Raw genomic sequence first — 26137 nt, 5'->3', positions numbered from 1 at the left:
CATCGCCAATAAAAAAAAAAAGCCACATGGTATGTTTTGCTGCCAATAAGGAAAAACAATCCAAGTTTGTGACATTGGCAAATACCTATGCGATCCCAGAATAAACTTTTTATGTGTTATTTTTCGTACCTTTAAGAAGAAAAAACTACTTATTCATGTACGAGAAAAATACATATAAAATTTCAGGAGCCACACCACGATCATCTTGTATTATTCATATGCGATCTCTTCTCCAAAATGATAATAAAGTTTTTATGTTTTTTTAAGTACTTTTAAGAAAGAATTTTTTTGTGTACAAGAAAAATACATGTATATGGAATTTCGGAAGCCACACCACAACCGTATTATATCTCAATTCATGTTATAACAGAGAGTGCTATAACGGGGTCATACTGTATGTGTATATATATATATATATATATATATATATATATATATATATATATATATATATATATATATATATATATAAAACCTACCTGTCTACCTTAAGTGTTTACAACCATTACAATAGGAAACACATTTTTTGTTAGCCTATCAAGAAAAATTGAGTGATGTTAAAAAGGAAATTATGAACTTAGCAATGGACAGCTCATAAATACAGCAGTTCTTGACCACCAGTCACAAAAGCATCTTATCTGTAATGATTTTGTAATTATCTCTTCCTACAAACACCCAAAAATACTCACCCTTGATTGCCATTTCTTGTAACGTTAGTGCCTTTTCCACCTGGTTTCTGCTGAAATGATATTCAAAACACCTCTAAATGACACTCTAGAACTAAAACAACTCTTTTTAAACCTATCTGTTGTGGTAATGTTTGTGTCTTAACACCTCAAAATCAAAATGTTAATGTCATTTATAGTTTTCTACTAAGAATGTGTACTGAAATGTTTAAATACAAATACTTTCTGTAATGCATATCATGCCATCAAATGTCAGCCTTTAGGAATAGAAAGTCACGTGACTAGCAACTCCCTGCCCTAAAACTACTTTCGTGCTGATGAAACATGTATACTTTTCCCTAGGAAACTCATGAGCAATTGAGAGATTCCACAAACATCAAAACACAGTACAAGCAAGATTTTTGAGAGAAACAATCTTTGATTAACACTGATGGTGGGGGGGGCAGAGTTATCAACATTTACTGATACATGCAAATAATATTTTCTTTATTCCACACAATTATTTTATATTAATGGATGCTAGATCTTAAGACACTGAAATACGACAATAAACTGATGTGTGTTGCCTCTATCTCCATATTACAGTAAACCACTTGTATCTAATGTAATCAAACAAAATGTAACTGTAGCTTCACTGGTAATAAGATTCTGTGCTTATTAAGTTACATCATATAAATTTTTTAAGATTACCTGCTAAAGCTGGAACAGATAAAGTGAATTTTCAGATCAAAATACTTGTTCACAAATATTCAAATTGGTATTGGGTATTCAAATATTTATTTACCTAGCGAGTAGCATCAACTAAAACCAAACTTGGCAGTCAACCATGTGGACCATGGAATGTCACAGTGATGTTAGGCAGAATTTTGTATAAGATATACAAAAGACCAAATGTATACTATGCAAAATCTAGTTAGTTTTACAAAGGAACAACTTCAAATCTGCTGTATCAGCTGCAATTCATATACTCACTCACAAGGTAATCATACTGTAAAAATTCTAGAGTCACATTGCTGACAACATCAGCAGTACCTGGGTGGCTGAGTGGTCTAAAGCATTTGCCTTTACCAATCACTGCCAACTCACTTCTGTCCACTTGGCTTTGAGTCTCAGGATCAGCCATTGATGGTATATGAGAATGCTTGCCAGTAGCTTCCCATGAGTCGGTGGTTCTCACCAGAATTTTCATAGATTCTTCCTCTACAAGTTAAACCCCAAAACAACAACAATGACAACATCAACATTTCTATTCACTGTCACTCAGGTGCTCTTGACAAGATAATGTGCAGAACTGGCAAAGAACATTGCATAAAATAAAGGTTATATCCAAATCAACAAAGCCTCTATGTATTAATCAACATATCCAATTTCACTTGGATATATTCTGCAAATAATTATTATATATAAAATCAATGAGTATGATTTCAAAACTCCATATTTCAAAACCCATCAAGTGTCTATTAAATCGTTGTCACATTTTTGCATTCTGGTAAAGTTAGATTGTTGTTATTGTGGGTTTTTATTGCCATTTTTCAGCACATGATAGACTATACATGGTGCCCAATATAACTAGCAAAGGAAGAACCCAGAAAACTCCTAGTAAGAACCAGCAAATCAAGGGAAGCTATTGGCAAGCTCACACACCTTTTAGCCTTTTCTATAAGAAACAAATGGCATCCACACATGCCTCCAAGTTATAAGTAAGTTCATGAATTATCCAGGCATGCTAAAATGAGGGAGTTATAGGCAGAGAAACTCTACAGTTTCCAAGAAATTATGACCCAGGGGTGACATCCATAAGCCTCTCTCTAGCATGTGGATAAAATTTCTAAAACCTTTATGCACATCTATTGAGTAAATCTTAAGGTTTCCCATCTCAAGCAGTGTAGAAAGAGTTCTGCATAAAAAGACTCCTGAAATTACAATGTATTTCTTTTGGGGTGGGTTAAAACTAATTTTAATTATGCAATACTTACCTACCAATATTGAATACTTATCTATTTTAATGCTGGAAACTAACCGTCCATTTGATGTGAATACATCCTCCCACAGAGTGAAGAAAAGTCACAATGACCTTTTTCACTCCACTCTCTTATTTTGCATAACACTCTATATGTCATTGTTGTTGTTCTAGAGTTTAACGCCATTTTTCAGCACAAGATAGGCTATACATGGCAGCCAGTATAACTGGTGGAGGAAGAACCCTGGAAAACCCAGGGAAGAACCACTGACCTACGAGAAGCTACTGGCAGGCTTCCTACGTACCCATACTAGCTGAGCCTTGGACTCGAACCCACGTAGACAGAGGTGAGATGGCAGTGATCCAGAATGGTGAGCACTTTAGACCACTCAGCCACTCGGGGCCCCCTCTCTATATGTCACAGGTTTATATGCAGAAGGTAGATATCATGTCATCTTTCACAGATGATAATTACACAAAACATCAGAGTTGGATGTGAGGAGGGCATATGGCAATAGCAGCAGTAAGTATTGCATAATTGAAATTAGTTTTACCCCCACAAAAAACTACATTTTAATAGCAGCAATTACTTATCCTGCGGCTATTGCATGGCTGAATTTGATCGTTAGGTGGATAGGCTAATGTTCTAGTCAAAATGAACAAAAACAGAGAAATTGAGTTGCATTCACCATAGAGGGAGAAGTCGATCTATAGACATTTAATGTCTCTCTGAGCCCCATATAATATCCTAACAATGGACCCCACCAGAAAGAAACACAAATATGAGAGGTGTTGCAGGGTTCTACCTCCCTAATGGGAACCACTCTGGTGGACTAGTGGTTAGAGCATCTGCCTCAGATGTGGGAGGTTGGAGGTTTGAAACCCTGCCAAGTCATAGCAAAGACTTACAAAAATGGTACTAGCAGCTGCCCCACTTGACGCTCAGCATAATTAGGTTAGTGTTAGGACTGGTCAGCCTGGTGTAATGATAATGTGACTAGGTGGGACATGATATCACATGTCTGCTCCAGTGCTAGACACCACAATAAACTGTCACACTGCAGACATCGTAGCAATATGACTGAAAAATAATTAAAACTACATTAAAAATCCAAAACAGATGCACACCTCCCAAATGGGAAGGTGCAACCCATGGTTGCAGTGCTCCACCTCCCTAACGAGAGAGTGCAGCACACTGTTATGATGTTCTACCTCCCTAAGAGAATGATGCATTTACTTGCTGTTGCTCTGCACAACCTAATGGAAGGGTGCAACCTGCTAGAAACCAGAGACAGTCGCTGTCAATAGCCAAAGCATGAATCTCACTTCTCTGTCTTGTAGAAGGTAGCTTCACTCAACAGATGGTAAACCTCATTTATCAAATTATCAAAGGACCACACCTCCTCTTCCTCATCCATTTGAGCTTAAAGGAGTGGGCCTGAGAGGAGGTGTCATTGCCACAGCTTCTATCTAGAACTTGCTCGAGACAACAAGGAGAGAGTGCATCATCATCGTCATAGTCAAGGATGCTCCAAGTTGGAGAGTGGGTAGGTATCACCATGTCCCTTGATGGAGGGGGCATAGAAGCACTCCGTGCCATGGTCCGTAGTTCATCATGAGTTACAGAGGAAAGGAAAGAACATCTTCCTACCCTAGATGATGTATCACCTGATGTATCACCTTAGGCCTTCCAAAAGAAAGCCAGCTGGTGATGAGGTGATTATGGGACACTAGACACAGCATCACTTCAAATGTGAGGGCAATGTCCACTAGTCCACGGAAGCATAATGGACCAAGGGCCATGAGGTGGAAGGCTCCATGTCCCATAAGGGTTCCTAGGTATAACTGGACACAGGGGAACACTGCTGCGGTGTTCTACTCCCTAATGAGATGGCGCAAACCCACTATCGCAGTGCTTAACCTCCCTAATGGGAGGGCACAACCCACTATCACAGTGCTCTACCTTCCTAAAGGGATGGTGCGAACAGTTATTGTGGTGCTCAACCTCACTATCTGGAGAGCACAACCTATCGTAGTCCTCAACCTCCCTAATGGGAGGATGCAACCAGCTATCACAGTGCTCTATCTACCTGAAAGGAGGGCACAACCCGCTATTGCAGTGCTCAACTGCCCAGATGGGAGGGTGCAACCTGCAACTGCAAACCTCCATAATGGGAGGGCGCAACATGCTGTCAGTGTTCATCCAAATGGGAGGAAGCAATCCACACCTAAGGCAAGCACATTAATAGAGGCACACGACATGATCATCATCTCCCTACATGAGGAAGTCGATCAACTTCTCGAACATCTTGACCCTCCTTCAGGATAGGCTTCACTGGCCACCGAAATGTTTGTCCCAACATGTGAGACCTGGAAGAGAGTCTGTTTTGGAAAATTCGGAACAAAATGGATTGGAAAGGTTTCCCCAGCCTTGATACATACAGTTGTAACACTGAGACTAATTAAAACTGCAGAAGAAGACCAATGTTTGAGTTAAGTTGTTACAAATGTAATTTCTCTGGTAACAGTTTTGGCAGACATCTACACAGTATGGCGTTCATGAAAAAGAATGACAATATCTACTGTCTGCATATAACCAAGTGACAGAGTGGTGTGCAAAATATGAGTGGTGTACTAAAGGTCATTCTGACTTTTACTCCACTCTGTGGGAGGATGTATTCACATGGAATGGATGGTTAGTTTTTGGCTGCTATTAAAACACATTTTTATACATTATATAGATGCAAGTATCCACATCCCATGCCCATAACTCACACCCTGGTGATGAATGAAAATTATAAATGCATTGCACAGCCCCAGACTGCCCCCAGTAATATCCCAAGGCTTCAGGACTCTAATCTATAATAGTGCCTGAGAAATTGTCATATTATTAATGTATGCATGCAAATATGCCTACACACTGAAACATGCAGTATTACGTAATCATCACCTTTTTTTTAAATGTTAGGATTAACAAATAAAAAACAACATAGATGTAGAGAAGTAGTACCTTCTTTCCAGAAGTCTGTGATTTTTCTCCTTTAGGTTCATTTTTTCTTCCAACAGGTGTTTCAGAGATTTGGTTCTCTTTACTTTCCTTTGTTTTTTCATCCCTTTTGTTTTTATCAAATTTGCTTGAATTAATTGCTTCCATCCCTGCTGAAGTGTTTGAATTTTTTATACTCTCTACTTCTATTGGTGTTCTAGGGTCTGTTGTTGCTGTTTCCTGAGTGGGAATTTTGACTGTACAACTTTCTTTTGGTTCCTGACCTCCATTTGCATGTGGCACCTGGTCCTTTTCTTTTGACTTTTCATTCTCATCTTCTTGCTCCTCTGAATATAGACTGCTAGGGTTTCTTGCATATACTGTTTCTTGGACAGGCTTTTTTTCAGTATCATTTTCAATCTGCCCTTTGATGTTTTCATTTCTTTTTGCTTCTACCTCTTCAATTGAATTTGTAGGGCCTGTTGGAGGCTTGGTTTCCTGGACTGGTTTTTTGTCAACATCATTTCCTTCTGGCTTCCCAAGTAAATGTCTTTTCTCATTTTCCTCTCCTGTGTTTTTTTCACTGTCAGTAAAAAGCTTTTCTGCTGAAGATGCATTTTTCAAGTTAACATCTTGGGGTGTCTGAAAACTGTTTTCTTTAACCTCACCTGCTTTTAAATGCTGCTTTTGACCTAACTCTTTCGATTCTTTACTCTGAATCTGCCCAAGCATGTTCCCAGTCTCTACTGCTTTTACCTCATCAACTGGGCTGGTAGGGTCTGCTGCAGGGATGTCTTCAATTGTTTCTTCTTTTACTTCATCAACTGGGCTGGGAGGGTCTGCTGCAGGGATGTTTTCAATTGTTTCTTCTTTTACTTCATCAACTGGGCTGGGAGGGTCTGCTGCAGGGATGTCTTCAATTGTTTCTTTTACTTCATCAACTGGGCTGGTAGGGTCTGCTGCAGGGATATCTTCAATTGTTTCTTCTTTTACTTCATCATTTGGACTGGTAGGGTCTGCTGCAGTGATATCTTCAATCTCTTCTTCATTTACTTCATCAACCGGAATTGTAGGGTCTGCTGCAGGGATGTCTTCAATTGTTTCTTTTACTTCATCAACTGGGCTGGTAGGGTCTGCTGCAGGGATATCTTCAATTGTTTCTTCTTTTACTTCATCATTTGGACTGGTAGGGTCTGCTGCAGTGATATCTTCAATCTCTTCTTCATTTACTTCATCAACCGGAATTGTAGGGTCTGCTGCAGGGATGTCTTCAATTGTTTCTTCTTTTACTTCATCATTTGGACTGGTAGGGTCTGCTGCAGGGATATCTTCAATCTCTTCTTCATTTACTTCATCAACCGGAATTGTAGGGTCTGCTGCAGGGATGTCAACTATTTCTTTGTTTACATTATCAATTGGACTGGTAGGATCTGCTGCATGGATGTCTTCAATCTTTTCTTCATTTACTTCATCAACTGGAATGGTAGGGTTTGATGCAGGGATGTCTTCAACTTTTTCTTTTACTTCATCAATTGGACTGGTAAGGTCTGCTGCAGGGATGTCAACTATTTCTTCTTTTACTTCATCAACTGGATTGGTAGGGTCTGCTGCAGGGATGTCAACTATTTCTTCTTTTACTTCATCAATTGGACTGGTAGGGTCTGCTGCAGGGATGTCAACTATTTCTTCTTTTACTTCATCAACTGGACTGGTAGGGTCTGCTGCAGGGATGTCAACTATTTCTTCTTTTACTTCATCAATTGGACTGGTAGGGTTGGTTGCATGGATGTCTTCAATCTTTTCTAATTTTACCTCATCAATTGCATTGGCTGGGTGTGTTGTACGGTTTGCTTCCTGTATTGCTTTTCTCTCAATTTCACCTCCTCCCAACTCATCAACAAGGTGCTTTTTTTCATCTTCTTTTTCAGTTGAACTTTGTGTGCTTTCTTCAGTGCCTATATTTTCAGTTTGGGGATTTTCTCTCCTCAGCCTCTGTGCAATATGCGTTGATTCCACAATTTCATAGTCTGATGAGTGACTAGATGCATCAATCTTGGATGAATTTTCATATTTTTCTGGAATGCCACTTCCTTCTGAAAGTTGCTCTTGACTTGCATCTTTTCCCTTTGCAATCTGGTGAATAATGCTTTTGTCCTTTAAACTCATATCTGACCCATCATCCTGTGACTTTTTATCTTTAAAATCTTCAGTAAATTGCTCTACCTCTGCAGATGTGTTTTTCGAGTTAATATCTTCTTTGTCTATTTCAAAACCTCCCCTATATAATTGTTTTTCTTTCTCAACATGTGCTTCTTTCTTGCTTTGTGTTTGTGGTGAAGTTAACAGACTAGAAGCAGATGACTCAGCTGTTTCTGTTGCTGAACTTATATCAGTACTATCTGGTTCCAAAGTGTCTGAAGTGTACTGATAATCACTGTCTTCCTTCACTTCAACTGCAGATCTTTCATTTACAAAAATACTTTTACTCTCCAACTCTGATTCTGTCTTTTTCTCAAAATAAATATCATCATATGATGTTTTATCAATTTTACCAGGAATTCTGGTGCCTCCGTATGAAGTGGTGCCATTAACTACATTGACAACTGGCTGATTTTCAACTTGTACATGTCCAGTCTGTGTTTTCTCTTTTGTATTTCTGTCTATTTCCTTGTCAGGTGAAAATGACTTGTATTTTGCATCAACATCATTATCTTGCAGTGTTGTTCGACTCCTTCTGTAAACCTCATCATCTAATGAAGCATTCTGGCCTAATACTAGACCTGATGGAGGTGATGGAGCAGTTTTGGTAATGGAACTGAGTGCTGCTGAATCGTTGTCAGCGGATGCAGGCAAAAGGTCTGAGTAAAACACAAAGCAAGAGCAAATAAATATATAATTCCATCAGAAACTTTTCTTAATCAAAGTTTTGACATTATAAATTTCAGCTAAGAATGTTTACCATCGCACATTATAAATGAATCCAAATGAGACATTAACTTTCTCATTGTGCAATTCAAAGGATACTGATAATATTCATGCTCCAAAACTTATCATCAACAATGGCCACAAACCAGGATGATCTCTACCTAATAGCTGACTGCTCTGGTGGTCAAGTGGTTAAAGCATCCACCTTTGATGTGAGGTTGTGGGTTCGATCCCCAGCCGAGTCATACCAAAGACTTCTAAAAATGGTACTAACAGTTGCCTCGCTTGGCGCTCAGCATTAAAAGGTTAGTGTTAGGACTGGTCGGCCTGATGTCAGGATAATGTGACTGGGTGGAACATCATGCTACATGTTTTTGGCAACATGGTTATAAAATGAGTATTAAACCACTAAACAGCACCTCTCATCTTTTCATTTTTAATGTCCAGCCAGGACGGCATCACATTCTTAATTTTTAGAGGTCCTGCAGAAACCTTCACACCCACTTATAATGTGGTCTATTTTTGGATTCCCTTGTGTGCAAGTTATGAAAAGAAAGGTGTATATGCTCTAATTCCAGTAGATCAACCTATCTGCTGGTATTTGCAAAATCAATTAACCAACTTACAAAACCATGAATATTTCAGACCTACAAGATCATTGTGTGTCACACAAAAGCATGATTTTCTACTGAAAAACCCAGAGATACAATCATGTTTCTCAAACGGTCCCAAGAAATGAAAAAAAAATTTAAAAAGAGACTTTTCTTGACAGCACAATATATTAATGTTAGTAAGCAGAGAGTTTATAAAGTTAATTGTCCTAGAGGCAATAAAGATACTAAAGGCAAAAAGAGATTAAAAATCAGTTGATAACCCTTACAGCATGTTAATTTACTTAGGTAAAATACACAAGTGGAACAACCCAATTCATTTAAACTTTTATGAATATGATGTGGATTTCAAAGGAACAGAAGTTATAAACTTCATAGCCTTGAATAAGAATGTCCAAACCCTTAGTTTTGTTTAAGTCAGATTTTACTCCAATCATCAAATGCAAAACATGATCAGTATATTGCTTTGTTTAATGTCTGTGAGGGTTTTGTGATTATATGAGTCTCTGTGGTGATAATATATAACCATGGGTTATGAATATCTATAATTTTTATAATTTTCATTTATGACTGTAATTTGTAGTGATTATCTATAGCTGGATTTGGTGTAAGTACATTAGGTCTATTGCAAGATGTTAAGTACATAAACTTGCATAGGATCTATAAATAGATGCTTACATGCATGTTTATAGTTACTATTTTCCATTTGACAGGTGGGTCAGATGGTATCTTAGAAAAATTAAGTTAATTCCCATTAGATGAGCTAAATCATACAAGTTTTTCTACAATGTTAGAAATTTACAATTTGTCATATAGCAGTAGTGATAATATGTGCATTGTAGCCTTTTCGCCTGTATATAAATCGTTCAGATTGGGTGGTCTTCCTATTCTTATTTCTTGTATTCTTGTTGTAACATCAAGTCTTCAGACGTATTTTATGCTGTATTCAAATACTGTGTGAGCGGAAAAAGATTTGTTTGAATTATTCAGTAGAAACAGAAAGTGCTCATTTGATTATAATATTATTTTGGAACTATTTTTAATTTTTCAAAGGAGTTCTGGACAACGCCATTTTGACACATCAAGACTGCTGGCAGACCTGTATACTCGTGGATCTGAAATTTATAAGACACTTTTCATTATTTTTTTTACTGTAACAGAAATTTTTCAGGATTATTTTCAATTCAGTTCATAATACTGTAAGTTCATCTTAAATTTTCATTTTATAACACTGATAATTAAAATGTTGGTTAAGTTTTACAAAACTTGTTGGTTTTGCTTCTTTTTGTAACTTAGTTTATGAACACAGAGTTGTAACACATGCTAAATCTAACAGTTATTGTTTGCTTTAAAGTACATTTGTTAGTTCAAAAGGAAACATTTTAATTTCCTTTATTCAAGTCTGATATAAGGAACAATTTATTCTCAATTTTACAAGTTTTCACTTATTCAGGTCATGTACATTTACCCAGCAATGCCTGGAAGGCTGGCAGGTATGGAATATGTTTGAAAATGTATTTCTTACCAGAGAAACCATTCCTGGAAAAACCACAGTCAACACAGAAGTCTTCGTCATCTGCAAATTCATGGCCACAGTTTGCACAAAGTACTTCTTCCTTCTCAAAAATAGACTGGTCCACCTTGGCTCCACACTTTTTGCAGAATTTTTTGCCTTTTTGCAGCTCTGCACCACAAATGGTTCCATTTTTTCTCTTCCCTTTGCACAGCACTATCTTTGGGGTGATGACAACTTCTTTCCCACATTCTGAACAAAAATCACAATCCTCCTCCAATGGATTTTGACAAAATCTGCACTTCATGTTCCACAAGCTTCATATCCTTCTTCTGGGAAGAAAATAATTAAAAGACTTAGATGTCACAGCAATTAAAATACCTATCAAAAATTATAATAGAAAATATAATTCAAGTCTGTTCTTAATTGTTTGGCAATGAATCTAAATCTAATGCAATCATGAAAAATTTACTAATAATAGCCATATACTAGGCATAATATTTCAATCCAAGCAATACAAACACGTTTGCATTATGTATAATACATCCATGTACTGCAGTGCCAGTTAAATACAATATACAATATACAGTAATTGGCCATAATTATGGTCAAACATTATTAATGCAACAAGAGCTTTGCAAAGGGACAGGTGCTACACTAATCAAGGCTAGCCAACAGAATCCACAAATCTGTTCTTCCCTCCTTTTATTCTTTTAACTGGTGATTATGTAGGACAACAAAATTTGGAGGGACAAAGGGAAGTAATAATACATAATGCACTGATTGTATGTGCTATAAAAATGAGAATCTTTTTTGTTCTGACAGTTTTGTCACCTCAACTTTGTCATCTGCACTGTATTATAATATTTTCCTTGGAATCTTACATTACTGCAATAAAAGTTTTATCATGAGTTCAAGAAATTCATTTCTAAATGTTAGCAGTTCAAAAGATTGGCTGACTTGAAATGAAATTTTCTGTTCTGGATTATCTTAATGTTTTAATTTAAATAATGTTGACTCATTATCTACCAGCAACTATCATAACAAATACCTGTTTTCTGAATTATTTTCTTTCCAAACAAAGAAGTCATTAATTAAATGGAAATTATACATTTACTTAAATTTATTCTGGACACTTGTTCAACCAATCACCCTTCAAAGGTGATTTGAATCCCAGAAATATGTTACACTAACGGCCATTACAAATTTTACATAGCAACATTGCTGGCAAACCAATCCTTGTGACACTGTTAAAAATAAATTAACCATGAATAAGTGCATAATATAATAAGTTAGTTTAAGCTCAAAAAAAGCTATAGAAGGGGATCAAATTCCCATTAAGCTGTTAAAAGATGGGGCACCAATCCTTGTGGGGCAAATTACAGATCTAATTAGCAAATCTATATACTATTAAATATTTTTCCTGGTTGTCTGAAGGAAGCTGAAGCAGTTCTGATTTTGAAAAAGAACAATCCTCTTGATAAAAGTAATTATAGACCTATCAGCATTTTACCAATCAGATCCAACTGGTAGAAAATCCAACTGAGACCCAGTCAGCATCATTTTTTGAGAATATTTGTAACATATATTTGGTGCTTTTCCTAAAGGTCATGGATGACAGACCACCCTGTTATGCTTCCTTAAAGACTGGAGGATGGCTCTTGATGAAAACAAATAAGTAACTGCTGTCCAGATGGACATATCCAAAGCTTTAGACTGTCTCCCTCATGATATTCTTATCTGCAAGTTAAGAGTTTAAATTATGTCAGATGACTCACTAGGGTTCTTACTGAACTATCTGTCAATATGTATGCAGCAAATTAAGTTGCAGAGTGTACTGAAAAGTTGGTTTGAAATTCAAAAAGAGGTTCCTCAGGGGTCTATCCTTGGACCATTACTTTTTAATGTTTTTATTAATGATATCTTCTATTTTATTAGATAAGGCTCTTTACATACCTATGCTTCACTGGATTTTAAGAGATTAACACACATGATGCAGAGTTGAATATTCTGACTGACTGATTCACTGCTAACAAAATGCATACCAAACAAGAGCTGTCAAACTTTTAGAAAACTTAATCTTATGGGTACCTGTTGATCCTAATTATCAGTTACCCGGGTACCTGATCAAAGGGAAATTGTATTAAATGTGTACAAATCTGAAGTTAAGTGGACACATTTTTAAATTCACAGTATCCTATATATATCACTGCCTAATGTCATCTGCTACAAAGTCCAGAAATTCATTTTCATCATCTGAGGCGAAAAAGAAAATGTTTCCCATCCACTGAACATCCCCATCTTTCGTTACCCCAGGGAAAACAAATAGTTTAAAAACATCCCGAAATTGACTTGTGCATCTAATTGAGCCAGTTTTGCCCATTCAGTTAAATCAAATAACTACCCTACATTTTTTGCTTCTGAACCACAATTGTGGTGCAATCAAAAGGTCATCATGTGGGAAAATAAGCTATGGGATTAAGGTCAATTCTTTACTGGAAGAGTCACACCTCTGCCTGGCACAGAAAAAGTAATCATATTTGAGTCTCAGTGAAAAGAATTGTGAGTAATAATAAAGTGAGTAATAATAATAATAATAATAATAATTATAATAAGAATGACCTAATTTAAAGAGGGTAACACAATTAGGTAAGAACTAATCTACCTTGAGGCCCTTATACAAATGAATTTAATTATTTTAGCTGCATCTCTGAAGCCACTGGATATACTGGGTTTGGAAGAAGGAAACGTGACTTAAATTTCAGCAAAATCACTGAACATTTCTTGACATTAACTCAAAAGTCAAAAGTCCTTTTTCACTAAAATTATGGTATTTTAGGAGATTTTACCAAAATTTCAGAAAATATCAGTAAGAATTTGTGATTGAAATTTCACTGAGAGTTTGTCAAAAATTCTAAAAATATTGTGATATTTTGTGACTGTATTATCAATGACATTTTAGTAAAAAGATATCCATAAGATATAATAAAATTTATTTTTTGTTTCTTGTACAATTGCAATGATTTTCAGCAGCATTTATATTTCCTGTTTCTGATAGCTGTAATTGTATTGTTTATTTTGGGCACAATAACTTCTTTCCACATCTTTCTGTTATATTTCTTTATCAAATTTTGTTATTGTTGTTGTTGTAATTTTGTTTAACTTAAACTGAATTTAACTGCCCTCAAACAAGTTTTCTTGTTTTCTGTTTTAAATCAGAATTTCGCTTTTCTCCTGACCTGAATCTGATTTTCCTCAATACGGACCTTTTTTTTAATACTGTCTCCAAAACTTTTTTTAAAATAATACTCTATCAGGTCCCATTCCACAACGAGCTTTCTAATAAGCATTTGTTCCATTTATTATTTAAAGGATGATCGCTGTAAAGAGCTTTCTGATTGGTCAAAATTTTGTACTTGCCCAATGAATCATTGCGTAACAGAAGCTGATGGGATTGGTAAACAAGGCAATTCGAGCTCGATACAAGTCTGAATAACCATTTGAAAAATGTGCGGCAATGAGAATAGCTTGAATGTAAAGTTGATGGGAACGTAATTGGTCAGACTGTATGAAAACTGAGCGCCAGGACTAGCATTTTGCTTTTTGTGCCATAAAGAGCTTCACAGTAGAGGCTAATGTGCTAAATAGGACATGGAATTGTACCAGGACAATTTTTAAGTTATATAACTCAAAACTGATTAACTTCCAGAATGAATTTAAGGAGGACAACAAACAGATCACTGGTTGGAATTGTTGCGAAAAATACCCATGTCTATCAAAGATCGTTGCAGAATTTTCTTAGCCCACACGTAGAATCACCTGTCAATATCATCAGGCATTATTGTGTATATTAATATTATCAAAATATTCTAGGTGTGTTGGAATTCAGTGTAACGAGTAATTATATCATGATAAACGTTTGTCATGGCTGCTTATGGAACAGGGACTAACTCAAGAGACCACAACAGCATCATAGTTTGTACAATAATCAAATATCAAGTCTGCAGAACAAGTGACATATGGCAGGCTCCTAGCATTTCTTCTTTTCATGTTTCAAATGGATGCTTTTCTGTAATTTTGCATTATTTTCACATATGAGGTTGATAATGATCCGCATTGTAAAGTTTTAGCCAGCTATATAATATTACAAGAAATATTCAGGGGAAAACTATATGTCAGGACAACTATCTATTGTGCCAGACATTTTGTGGGTCAGCTCAGCAAGATCATTTAGAACCAACTATATATTGCAAGAAATATTAAAAGGGAAACTTCTGATGACTGTCAGGATGGCTATCTACTATGACAATCATTTTGTGGGCTAGAACAGCACCATAATTTCATTATGGATAACCATCAGAAATGTTTAAACAGACATATATCAATACAACAATTCCTTTGGAAATAGTAACCTTAAAGACATGTTGGATATGCAAAGGACACCATGTTCATTTTAAGATCAACAAGATACCATAAAAGTCTTTCAGTGAAAACTACATGTCAATACACCCAACCCTTCAAGAGGTGTAGCTTTATCAATATTTTCAAAAGAGCCAAGATGGCAGCCATACTGGAAGATTCAAACCACTTTGAATTTTATGAGAAACTCAAACTCCTAGAAAACCCATGAACAGGCTGGACATGTCCAATGCTTATACTAACCCTTTCTGCATCGTTTCATCACCTGCAATTTGGCAAATGATGCCAGAAGATAAAGAGCAACTTCAACCTTTCATTTTTTAATGTGGCTGAGGCATTTGCATGGCTGCCACGTACCTTAACTGGAAAAGACTATTTTCATGTCTCCCATGTTTACATAAAGCTACTTGTACTGCTTGCTGCAAATATCTGATGTGCAAACAGTATCGGAACAGCCTGTGTAGGTATCACAACAATACCCCAACTAGCATAATCCACACAACCTTACTCTATTTTGGCAACTGGCTGATTCAGACCATGGATGATTCAGACCAGGCTTATTCTGCCCAAATTAGGCACAAAGATGTGTTTTCTATTGCACTGGTTATAAAATTAGGGTAGGAAGGCTCTTTTTTTCTTCTTCAAACATTATAAATATTTAATGTGATTTTTTTTTTTAAACAATGGGGAAAAAGTGCTTAGGATCAGCAATGAGAAACAGCCAACCAGAAACACACAACCTTTTTTCCTTACAGGCTGATTCAGCCCAGATTAAAGATTGATTCAGACCAAATGCCAGGCTGATTCTGACTGTGAAATATTATTAACTTTCATCAAGGATTTAAATGACATTTGTTTAAAATATGATCATTCTCATTATTTCCCATGGTACATTGAGCAATTAAAATATGCATTTAAGGAAACAAAACCCCAATGGACTAGATCTTATACTGTATTTTAACTGGCGAACTGGTAAACTCCTTCATTTAAATTTGTGTATATGTTGCATGATGGACTAGTTTTTATACTGTATTTTAACTGGCTAACTGGTAAACTCCATTTAAATTTTCATGCATTCGTTACAAGACATTCGTTACAAGACATTCATTTCAAGACATTCGTTACAAAAGCAGTAATAGCTAATGGATGGAGGAGTGATATATAAACTAATTCTCTTAAGTTCACGAGTAACGTGTCCTGTGTTTATTCTAATTCAAGTTTATTCCAAGTTTCAGACTCATCCATAATTTAGGCCTATTCACCGGTCGTGGGGATGGAAACAGATCACAATTAATAGTTCTGGTTCAGTACCCATGAATGTAGTCCCACTCTATTTTTTGAGCATTTTTTCCTGTCTCCTTTTGGTGGTGATACAAGAGTTAGATTTAGGCAGTCTTGGTATGGATTTAAAGGCAACTGTTTATTCTTTAGAATATGTGCTGATGGTGTGGTTGGCTACGTGTTTCAGCGACAGTGTTCAGTGAGTAATAAGGTCTTGGTGATGATCCGGAAGTGAAATCTGTGTTCCATTGCACACTGGTTTGTTACAGTCGAGCCTAGATTAACATATAATTTGTATTGATTGTCACAGTGGAAAGTTCAGTACTGAGAAACAAATGTAGTGAATATATAGTAAAATTAATTGTGTTCTGGGTCCAGATACTCCTTGCTACAATCACGGGCACTTGATTTCGGGGTAAACTAATGTTTAACACTCACCAATTAACAGTTAATTGGTGATCAGTGTACACATTAGTTTACCCTGGAATCAAGTGCCTGTGGCTATGTGCGAATAGACATTTCCTTATAATTTTTTTTACTTGCCTGAATGTCTACATACATCATCTAGATCATCTATGTACTTGACCAGCATCAATAAAACAGTGACATAATATAAAAAGAAGTAAAACAAAGGGAATACACAAACCTTGTTTGTCGCCGTCGGGTACTACACGATTTACCAAATTGCAGGTTGTTGGGGGATGGGAATGGCTCAAGTCGATGATCGAATATTATTTAATAGTTACTCACTAAAAGCGGCATTTTCAGCAGCTAGATTTCTTGAAAATCGTCACCATGAACATTACAGTTTGGAATAAGGACATTTACAAAAAATGGGGTTCCTCTTCCTATGCAGGTGTCGACTTCTCGGGGTTGAAATCGCTAATGGCAAATACGTCACGTGATAATAAGTTACACTCATCCAGTTCGGCGAAATGAAAACGAAACTACCACCCCAGTCGTTCCAGGAAAGTTCATCTTAAAGTTTGGAATCAATTTAAGTACTGAACCAGTCTCTCAAAAAGTACAAACAATGACAGATTTAACTTACTGTCTTATCAGTAACTGCTCACAAACCCTGTACATTCTAATGTATCATGTGTTCAGTTGTCGATACGTTTGCTTTTACCAGTGTATGCTTTTCTTTTTATTCCCCAGCTGATAATCCCGCTGATAATCATTCGAAAATAGATTATCATTAATGAATGACACTCTGTTGAGATTCTGGTATAGTCGTTGAAAAGTTTATTTTGCCAATGTCTTCTTTTTTTTGTATTCACCCGCTGATAATCATTCGCAAAAAAATTAACATCAATTAACGGCACCTATTGAGATTGTGGTACAGTTGTCCATATATGCTTGCTTTGCCAAAATATTCTTTTATGATTATTTCCCCGCTGATAATCAGTTGAAAATAGAGTATTATTAATTAATGGTTCCGTATCGAGATTGTAACCCATGCTAATTTCATTGTATGCATGCTTGTTCCTAATTTGAGTTAGTTTTGTCAGACTCGCAAGAAATGGAGTTACTTATATTGGATTAAGTGGCTTAATAATAATAATAATAATAATAAAAACTTTATTTAGAGAAGGTACTTCATATAGTTACAGAACTAATCTACCTTGAGACCTTCTATCTGTTATGTACAATATATACAGTATATACAACATGATGTCAAGAGTCTGGCTTGACACTAAATAATTAAGTAATTTTAAAATTCAACGTATCAATCCTGGAACACATTCACAGGCATCAGTGAAAACGTGAACATATATAAAACATAAAATATAATCCTGCATTGAAAAATTCAGCTATGAAAATGATGTAAAATTACAGAAAAGCAGGCGGTATTTTTTGTACTAGAACTGTTCAATTTTCTAAAGATTTCATCCATTTAAGACATTGATTGTGAAAAGATGAAATGCTAGGAGCCTGCCTTATGTCACTGGGAATGTTGTTCCATACCAGTGGACCAGTATATTGAAAACTTATTTTAAACAATTCCTTCTTTGGCCTTGGTATAATGTAATTTTTTCTTCTTATGGACCTTAAATTTGGAGTGCCATCAGCATCTCTTTGGTGAAAGATATTGCTTAGATAGACAGGAATGTCTTTTCTGGATACTTTATACATCAATTTGTCCTTTCTAAAAAATATTCATTCATGTATTGTTAAAACCTTTATATTATTCCTTGCATCCGGAAAATTGTCTATACTTTGATCTAGAATTAAATGGCAAGCCCTCTTTTGGAGTCTTAAAAGTGTTGTTATGTGTGAATTAGAGGTATTACCCTAAATTACATTACAGTAGTCCAGATATGGCTGAATATAACGTTTATAAAAGATGACCCTATACTGAAGAGGAATGTATGTTTTGATTTTCCTCAGTAGCCAAAGATAAGAGTTAACCTTTTTTGAAATATGTTTAATGTGAATAGACCAAGTAAGATTGTTATCCACGAATACACCATGAATTCTATCTTGAGAGTTCATATTGAGGCTCACACTGTCAAAGAGAACCTGGAGTTTGTCGCTATCTAGCCTTGCTCATTTTTGTTGTGTTGTAACTATTAGGGCTTTCGTTTTTTTTTGTATTTATGATCATACTGTTTTCCTTGCACCATACTTTAAGTCTGTTGAGAGCATCTTGTAAGTTATTTTCAAGTACTGTTTTGGTTTTACCAATCTCAGACAGTGTAGTATCATCTGCATAAAGGTCAGTGGAAGAAACTGAAGTTCCAATCTTAAGAGGTAAATCGTTGATAAATAGTATGAATAGGCCCAAGGATAGAGCCTTGTGGTACTCCACAATTAATATTTTTACTTTCAGAAAGTAGCAGCAGAGGGGCTGTACAGACCGAAACTTTTTGCACAATAAACCCCTCCAGGAAACTATTCCTCGATAGAGGGCTTATTTCGACGAAATAAACCCTTCTATTCAGAATACAGGACAAAAAAAAAATGTCCCCCGAAAACTCGAAGAGTTTCCAGGGACAAACTCGTTGAGTTTGCACTGACAACTTGGGTTACTTCAATAAATCTGAAACAGTTTCCGTGGCGGGGTCGTTATTGAAAAATCCATGGGTCGGGTCCATCCCCTCTGCTGCTCTGGGAAATGAGTTTCCAAGGAAAAACATTTTTATGTTGCAAATAGTGTATCAAGTCCAATACGGTATCTTGTTCTGGGATCGTGTAAATTTATTGTCACAAATCCGTGAGGTTTTCTTTGAGCATGACTGAAGAAATTTTTAAATTTATTTAAATCCATATCGCCACCACACCAGGTTTGATGAATATTTCTCAGTGTATGTGTATCAACTCCATTGAATATCGCAAGAAGATTACAATTATCCCTGATTACTTTAGGAATTTGTGTATAACGCTGAGTAACATAAATCACATCAGTGTTTTTGTGACGTCCCCGGGAAAATATTCTTGCGGGATTTTTTTGCTTGTCCAACATAACATCATCATACACTACTAGGTTGTTAATTGATTCATCAAGATCCTCGACGCTGGGGGCTTCTTCGATATCAGTGATAAATTCAACAACATCCTCACCGTCTTTACTCAGCGCGCTTGCACTCTCATTAAAATCTTTTATAACGTTATAGCATCGTTGATCATCTACAGATGGAGCTATCAAATACAGTTTATCCCATTTCATCCACTTCATTATCAAGTTCAGCAACAGCTGTGTTTTACCTGAACCGGATGGCCCAATTATAATCGCGCGGATAGAGTTTGGTAGCACTGAATTATGCTTAACTGGCTCTTTCTTTTTTGTCGCAGAAAAATCTGTAATTTCCATTTGTATATAAAGAATAATAATTATGGATCTATATTGTGTGAAGTGTAAGGCACGAACCCCTACGAATGATCTAACAACCATTACAACAAAAAATAACAGACAAGCACTTTCTGGTAAGTGTACGCGATGTGGCACAAAAAAATTTAGATTTCAAAAAAAAAGCGAGAATTTAGCGGAGGTGACATTGCAGCCAAACTTGGAAAGCTCCCCGGAACTCCCTGGGCAAAGTATCCCGGAGAAAAACATCTCCCAGGATACAATTACTGCGGTCCAGGGACCCGACTAGATATCAGACTTGATGAACAATCTAAACCAAAACCGGGAGAGTATCCGATAAACGCTATCGACGCAGCGTGTCACATACATGATGTTGCTTATCGAAGTAAAGATCTACAAGACAGGCATATCGCGGATGTGAAATTAATTCATGCACTAAGCGCCATAAAAAATAAATCATTTAAGGAGTCACTCGCTAATTGGTTAGTAAGATCAGCGATGAAATCTAAATTAGTATTAGGCGCTGGATAATTAAATAAAAATGCAAGCGATTTATTATTCCCCAATCGGATACTGGAGAGGTAACTCAGCAATTAATAAACTCGCCAACGCGGCATCAGTAACACGCGAGGTTGCCAAAAATTGGCTATCAAAACAAGCAATATGGCAAATCTACTTACCACCACCTCGACAAATCAACTTTGCACATTTTGATGTTAGTGTGCCCAATGAAGTTCATCAGGCTGACATACTATTCCTGCCTCATGATACTGTCCGTAGAAAAATATACAAATACGCGCTAACAGTAGTTGATGTTGCCAGTAGATACAAAGAAGCAGAACCGTTAGCGACTAAAACAGCGTCCGAAGTCGCCTCTGCGTTTAAACGAATTTATCAACGAGGACCTCTAAACTGGCCACGATTATTACAAGTTGATCCTGGCAAGGAATTTCAGGGCGCGGTGTCATCACTGACAAAGCAGCATAACGTTACCATACGACGAGGACATACTGAAATTCATCGGGATCAGGCAATTGTTGAGCGATTTAATAGAACACTCGCTGAGAGATTATTCGGATACCAGTACGCGAGGGAATTCATTTACGATACGAGATCTCGTGAATGGGTTGCAAGACTGCCAAACGTGATAGCCGCACTGAATAATGAAATTACCAGAACAACAAACATGAGACCTGTAAATGCAATCACCAAAAAATATATACCCCGCGTCAGTGAACGCGGACAACAGCAACAAAATGTTTCAACGCAGCCAGGGACGCTAGCGTCCCCACTGCTGGGTAATGTCACCGTTAGGTATTTATACGAACCAGGCGAACTAGAAGGAGGAAAAAAAAGAGCAACCGATCCCACATGGAGTGTTACTACACATAAGATATCCAGCATAACCAGATCAACTGGGAGAAACGCAATCTACAGATTAGATTCGACTGCTCCTCAACGCGGATTTAAACGCGAGCAACTTCAGGTGATTCCCGAGGATACACAATTACCACCCCGATCACTAAAGTGATCCGCACTGAAGTGATTCAATCATTTAAATAACTGCAGCAACACCTCTGCGTCGGTTACACTCAAGACAGGTCAACATCACATTTTCACGTGTATGACCGCGACTGCTATCTATTCTATCTACGGTGAATTGCCTTGGGTCGTTTTTCGAATACTGCCACAGCAATAAACAATTACAACTCGCACAGTGATTATTCTGCTGTTGTTGTAATTGTATTACAAATTCAACATCCAAACTTTGTTTGGGATCAAACTCTCTACCATTTTTTTTGTCGCTCTGTTTGTAACCGGCTAATTTCTTTCTTATTGTGTCATCAGCGATTGAGCTGTCGTTGACAACATCATCTAATACAATTCTTCGTAACTGACCTATCCTTCTTACTCTTGACACGGCTAAATAAACTAAATTTGACCACTCGATGCGATCATCAACAATCCAAACTGTTGTATCTGAAATAGTTAGTCCCTGCGAACTGTGGATGGTCATAGCGTATCCTAGCGTCCACGGGGATTTGCTCATTTTCAGTGCCTGTTCAACAGCATCAACATCAACTGTGACAATATCATTTAATACTAAATTCTGTTTCTCCGGACCCGACGCAGTCAGGCGCCCTGGAATATCAACATCAATATTCTGCAATCGCGTATCAGCTGGTCTATAACACAACGGCACTGGCAACATGGGAAATTTCTTCTGATGTAACTGAAATAACCGCTGCTGAAGTGTGTCCCTGACTATCTTTCTACTTGCCACAATTAAATCACCTGGTTTCCACGTTTCCCAAAAGTCGCTCAGCGAAGTCTCTGGAATTATTTCACGCATTATCTCACACTGGACTTTATTGGTTTGTAGCCTGATCAGTGCCTTAAACTCTTTCAGCGTTTCATCGAGTGCTCTAACATCGTTAGTTATTTCCTCATAATAATCTACAACAGTTTTCAGCCACTCGTGTGGAGATTCACCTGTAAATGGGGGTGGTTGACCATGATCGCCGCACATCACCACTGCGGTATTTTTCTTTAGCAGCCAATCCAGAAACTGTTTTAATGTATCCAACGGCACAGTGTCTATCTCATCCCAGATGATTTTCTCGGGAATATATTTCGTTCCCATTCGTTCAGGTGTCCACGTGCCGCCGCTGTATTTGAAAAAACTGTGATACGTGCACGCGTTAACATCCCGTTGTCTCATCTCCCTGGCAAGTCTGTGTGTGGGTGTTAGCACAATCATGTCAGAGTTTCTAAATAATTCAATCGCTCGAGTTGTTTTACCAGAACCACCAGGACCGTTCAGATAAACTGTTTTGTGTCTTGTAACAGGATCGTGCACCGGCGGCAACAACGAAGTTGCCCCCGACGAAACCATCGAAGATATTTCTGCGCTGCGATACTCATCCTCGATTTCAACATCAGCCGATTTACAATATCCGTGTAACATTTCATTCTTTATTCTCCACGAGCCCCACGATGGATCATCCGATATAACATTATCCAACAGCGCTGAGTGTTTTTTATCAATATAAAATGAATCCGTTGCAACTCTCACTGCGGCAACAGGGAATCTATTGATCATCGACAACAAATTTATGGATACATAAGCCAGCATCGAAGATCTCAAATGTATGTACTGAGATGATTCTCCGTCAATATAACTAAAAACAGTCCCTAGTTTTTCCCCGTTTGACAGAAACACATCTTTGCGGTTACAGAACATGTTGTTCGTGGCTGCATCAGCGACAATAAGATCCAATTCAGTCTTGTCCATGATTAATCGACTGTGATGTTGTTTATGATCATACGCTCCACCTTGAGTGAATTTCCCTATTATTCTTCGTCCTAGATCTTTTGCTGTGCTTTCATCATTTCTGAGTTTGCTTTTAAGTACTTCAGGAGCTTTCTTGATGATAGCGTCGATAGAAGTTTCTGGATATTCTCGTGACCAATCTTCGATGACTTCTTCTAACGTAACCGGCGTTGGAGTTGGCAACCAAACTTCGGTTTGACGACAATAACATATAATCGCTTCGCTGACCGTCAGCGACAACAGTATTCGACTGTCAAGCATGTATCGCAATAACACTATCGGTGCCCATCGCTTCTCAACGAAATGTCTGCCAAACCAAACATAACACACAGGATGTAAATCCTTAGCGAATTTAAACGACGACACACAAGCAAATCCGGTCAAGTCAAAATCGGGTAAAACACCGTTGACAGCTACTCTTGTCATGGTATTGCCAGCGTGGCCAAACCGTTTAAAATATTCGCTGCATTCTCCACGCCCAAGGAAACTTCCTGGATAACACGCCGTCATGTCCACGGATATCATACCGCGGTGATCATACTGAGTATTCCACAAACCGCCGTGTCCGTATTCGACACAGCTCTGCTGGATATCAGCAAGAAAACTTTTCGGAGTTGGTCTCCATGAATTTCGTTCCCGGGCTACATGCGCGACAACACCCGGGACAGTAAAACAGTGTGTCAGTAACGTATCAGTGTTGCCAGCATGATATTTTTCTGCGAGTTTTTTCATTTCCTGCTGTAACGCCATTGTTCTGTATATTTCCCCGTTGGGTCTCACAAACTGATCATATTCTCCATCTTCGCTACTTCTGAATAACCACACAGACACTGGATCGGTTTTACTTATCTGATAAATAAAATCAAACATGCTCCCAGAATTGCTTTGCAATTCCGGATAATACTTCACAACACGGTCTTGCGGAAATATCCTAACCGAGTCAGTCCAGGCGTGACTGTTATGATCGATAATAGTTATTGGTGTTCCACGGGAATTGTATTTACACTCATACAATACCTCACCGGTTAACGATGAAACCGTTATAGGAAATTTTAGTAATCGCTCTAGCTCAGCAACATCATTTATTGACGCTCCTTTATCCGCTACTCGTGTCGCCCACGCTGTTATTTTAGTTTGTCTTAGCGGTGTTAGGCCGTTTCCTCGCATTGCATTTTTAAAATGTTCCATTACTCGCTCAGCTACACAATTCAACACCGACACCTTCATCGGTTTGAGTTTATCAACGCGTGGTTTCTTCATCGGATAAATTCCATAAACAACTGCGGTCACAGGATACGCTCTGGCATAATATGGTATATCAATCCCAACAAGTACTCCCGGTTTTGAGTCTTTACTTAACAGAACGGTTTTTCCACGAACGCCTCTGGCATCAAGAACAGGGTCTAGTTTGTCTCTGATAATCCACGTTCCCTCGCCGACTCCAACAATAAATTTTATCTGTACGAAATATCTTCTATCGTCGAGATACCCAATTATGTTACGCGCGATTGTATCGTTCATGGTAGCATCAATGATACGGTCACGAGAAATGCTTTGCATTTCCCGAGAAACGCTCGCGTTTCCGAGGATAATTTTATACGAAGACCACGTGTGTGCGGCACCATCACGACGAAACTCTTCTTTGGCATTCTTGATAACACCAATTACCTCTGCTAACTCTCTTCGTCGTGGATCAGCGGTTAACCGGTCAAGATCGAATCTAGAACCTGATATGGGTTTTATTCTGGATAGTCTTTCAAAACCCATTATTATAATTAAGACAAATATTTAAATAGACAAATATATTATATGATGAACCAATGCAAGTGGATCAAACTAAATTCATCAGCGCCGTGTAGCAAACCCTGCAGAGGCGAATACTGTGGACAACATGCTCAACAGGTCCGCGGTGGGAGTCTAGGACCGATACCGTGTATCAGATGCGGCATTGGAGTACGAGGAAAAACGCAATTATGTTCAGCGTGTGGTGGAAAACGCTATCGAGAACTAAAACGGTATTATGATAAAAAAAATCCAGACTGTGATAACGCTCTCAAATGCGAGCGTGATTACATAAATAAGTTTTCAGACAAATTATGAATTAGACAATGATTTGCTTATAGTATAATGAATCAAGAATTCGTCCGACATCCAACTATTCCAAATTATGAGGCAAACCGAGATGGCATAGTGAGAAACTACAGGCTGAGGAAACAAGTTGGTACAGTTGATAATGCTGGTTATTTAAGATTTACTGTTAGGAAAGGGAGGTATTTATGTCATCGTTTCGTCTATGAGGTTTTTAACGGAGAGATCCCTAAAGGCCTTGTCATTGATCATATTAACGGGAACAGACTTGATAACAGTATTGAAAACCTTCAAGCGATCACTCAGAGCAAGAATACCATACGAGGAAGAGTTAAATGTAAAACAGCTATAAGAAGAGCAGTGAAATCTGTGAATGTTGAGACTCGTGAAGAAATAATATTTCAATCAATGAGCGCAGCCGGTAGGTATTTCGGTATTTGTCCACCTTCTGTACAGCATGTCGCAGATGGGATCTACAAAACAGCATTTTCAAAGAAGCTCAAACAGAAGATTTCATTCTGTT

The 26137-nt window shown here is 37.5% G+C and overlaps 1 protein-coding gene across 1 annotated transcript in view; it reads right to left on the bottom strand.

The window, feature by feature from the left end:
* Positions 1–17293, bottom strand: part of LOC149786029 (E3 ubiquitin-protein ligase rnf213-alpha-like) — a 598535-nt gene extending 581242 nt beyond the window's left edge. The window contains exons 1-4 of the mRNA XM_089976317.1: positions 17028–17293; positions 10694–11013; positions 5657–8490; positions 690–739 (exon numbers count right to left, since the gene is read on the bottom strand). Coding sequence (XP_089832443.1) covers positions 690–739; positions 5657–8490; positions 10694–10988 — 3179 coding nt within the window. The 5' untranslated portion in view covers positions 10989–11013; positions 17028–17293. The remainder of the gene's footprint in view (positions 1–689; positions 740–5656; positions 8491–10693; positions 11014–17027) is intronic.
* Between the last annotated feature and the right edge of the window lie 8844 nt (positions 17294–26137).

This window comes from Sinohyriopsis cumingii, chromosome 12 (genome assembly GCF_028554795.1).
Source record: "Sinohyriopsis cumingii isolate HCF-2022 chromosome 12, ASM2855479v2, whole genome shotgun sequence".
Classification (NCBI taxonomy): Eukaryota; Metazoa; Mollusca; class Bivalvia; order Unionida; family Unionidae; genus Sinohyriopsis; species Sinohyriopsis cumingii.
The sequence above is the reverse complement of the archived record's forward strand: the minus strand, read 5'-3'. Positions and strand labels throughout refer to the sequence as shown.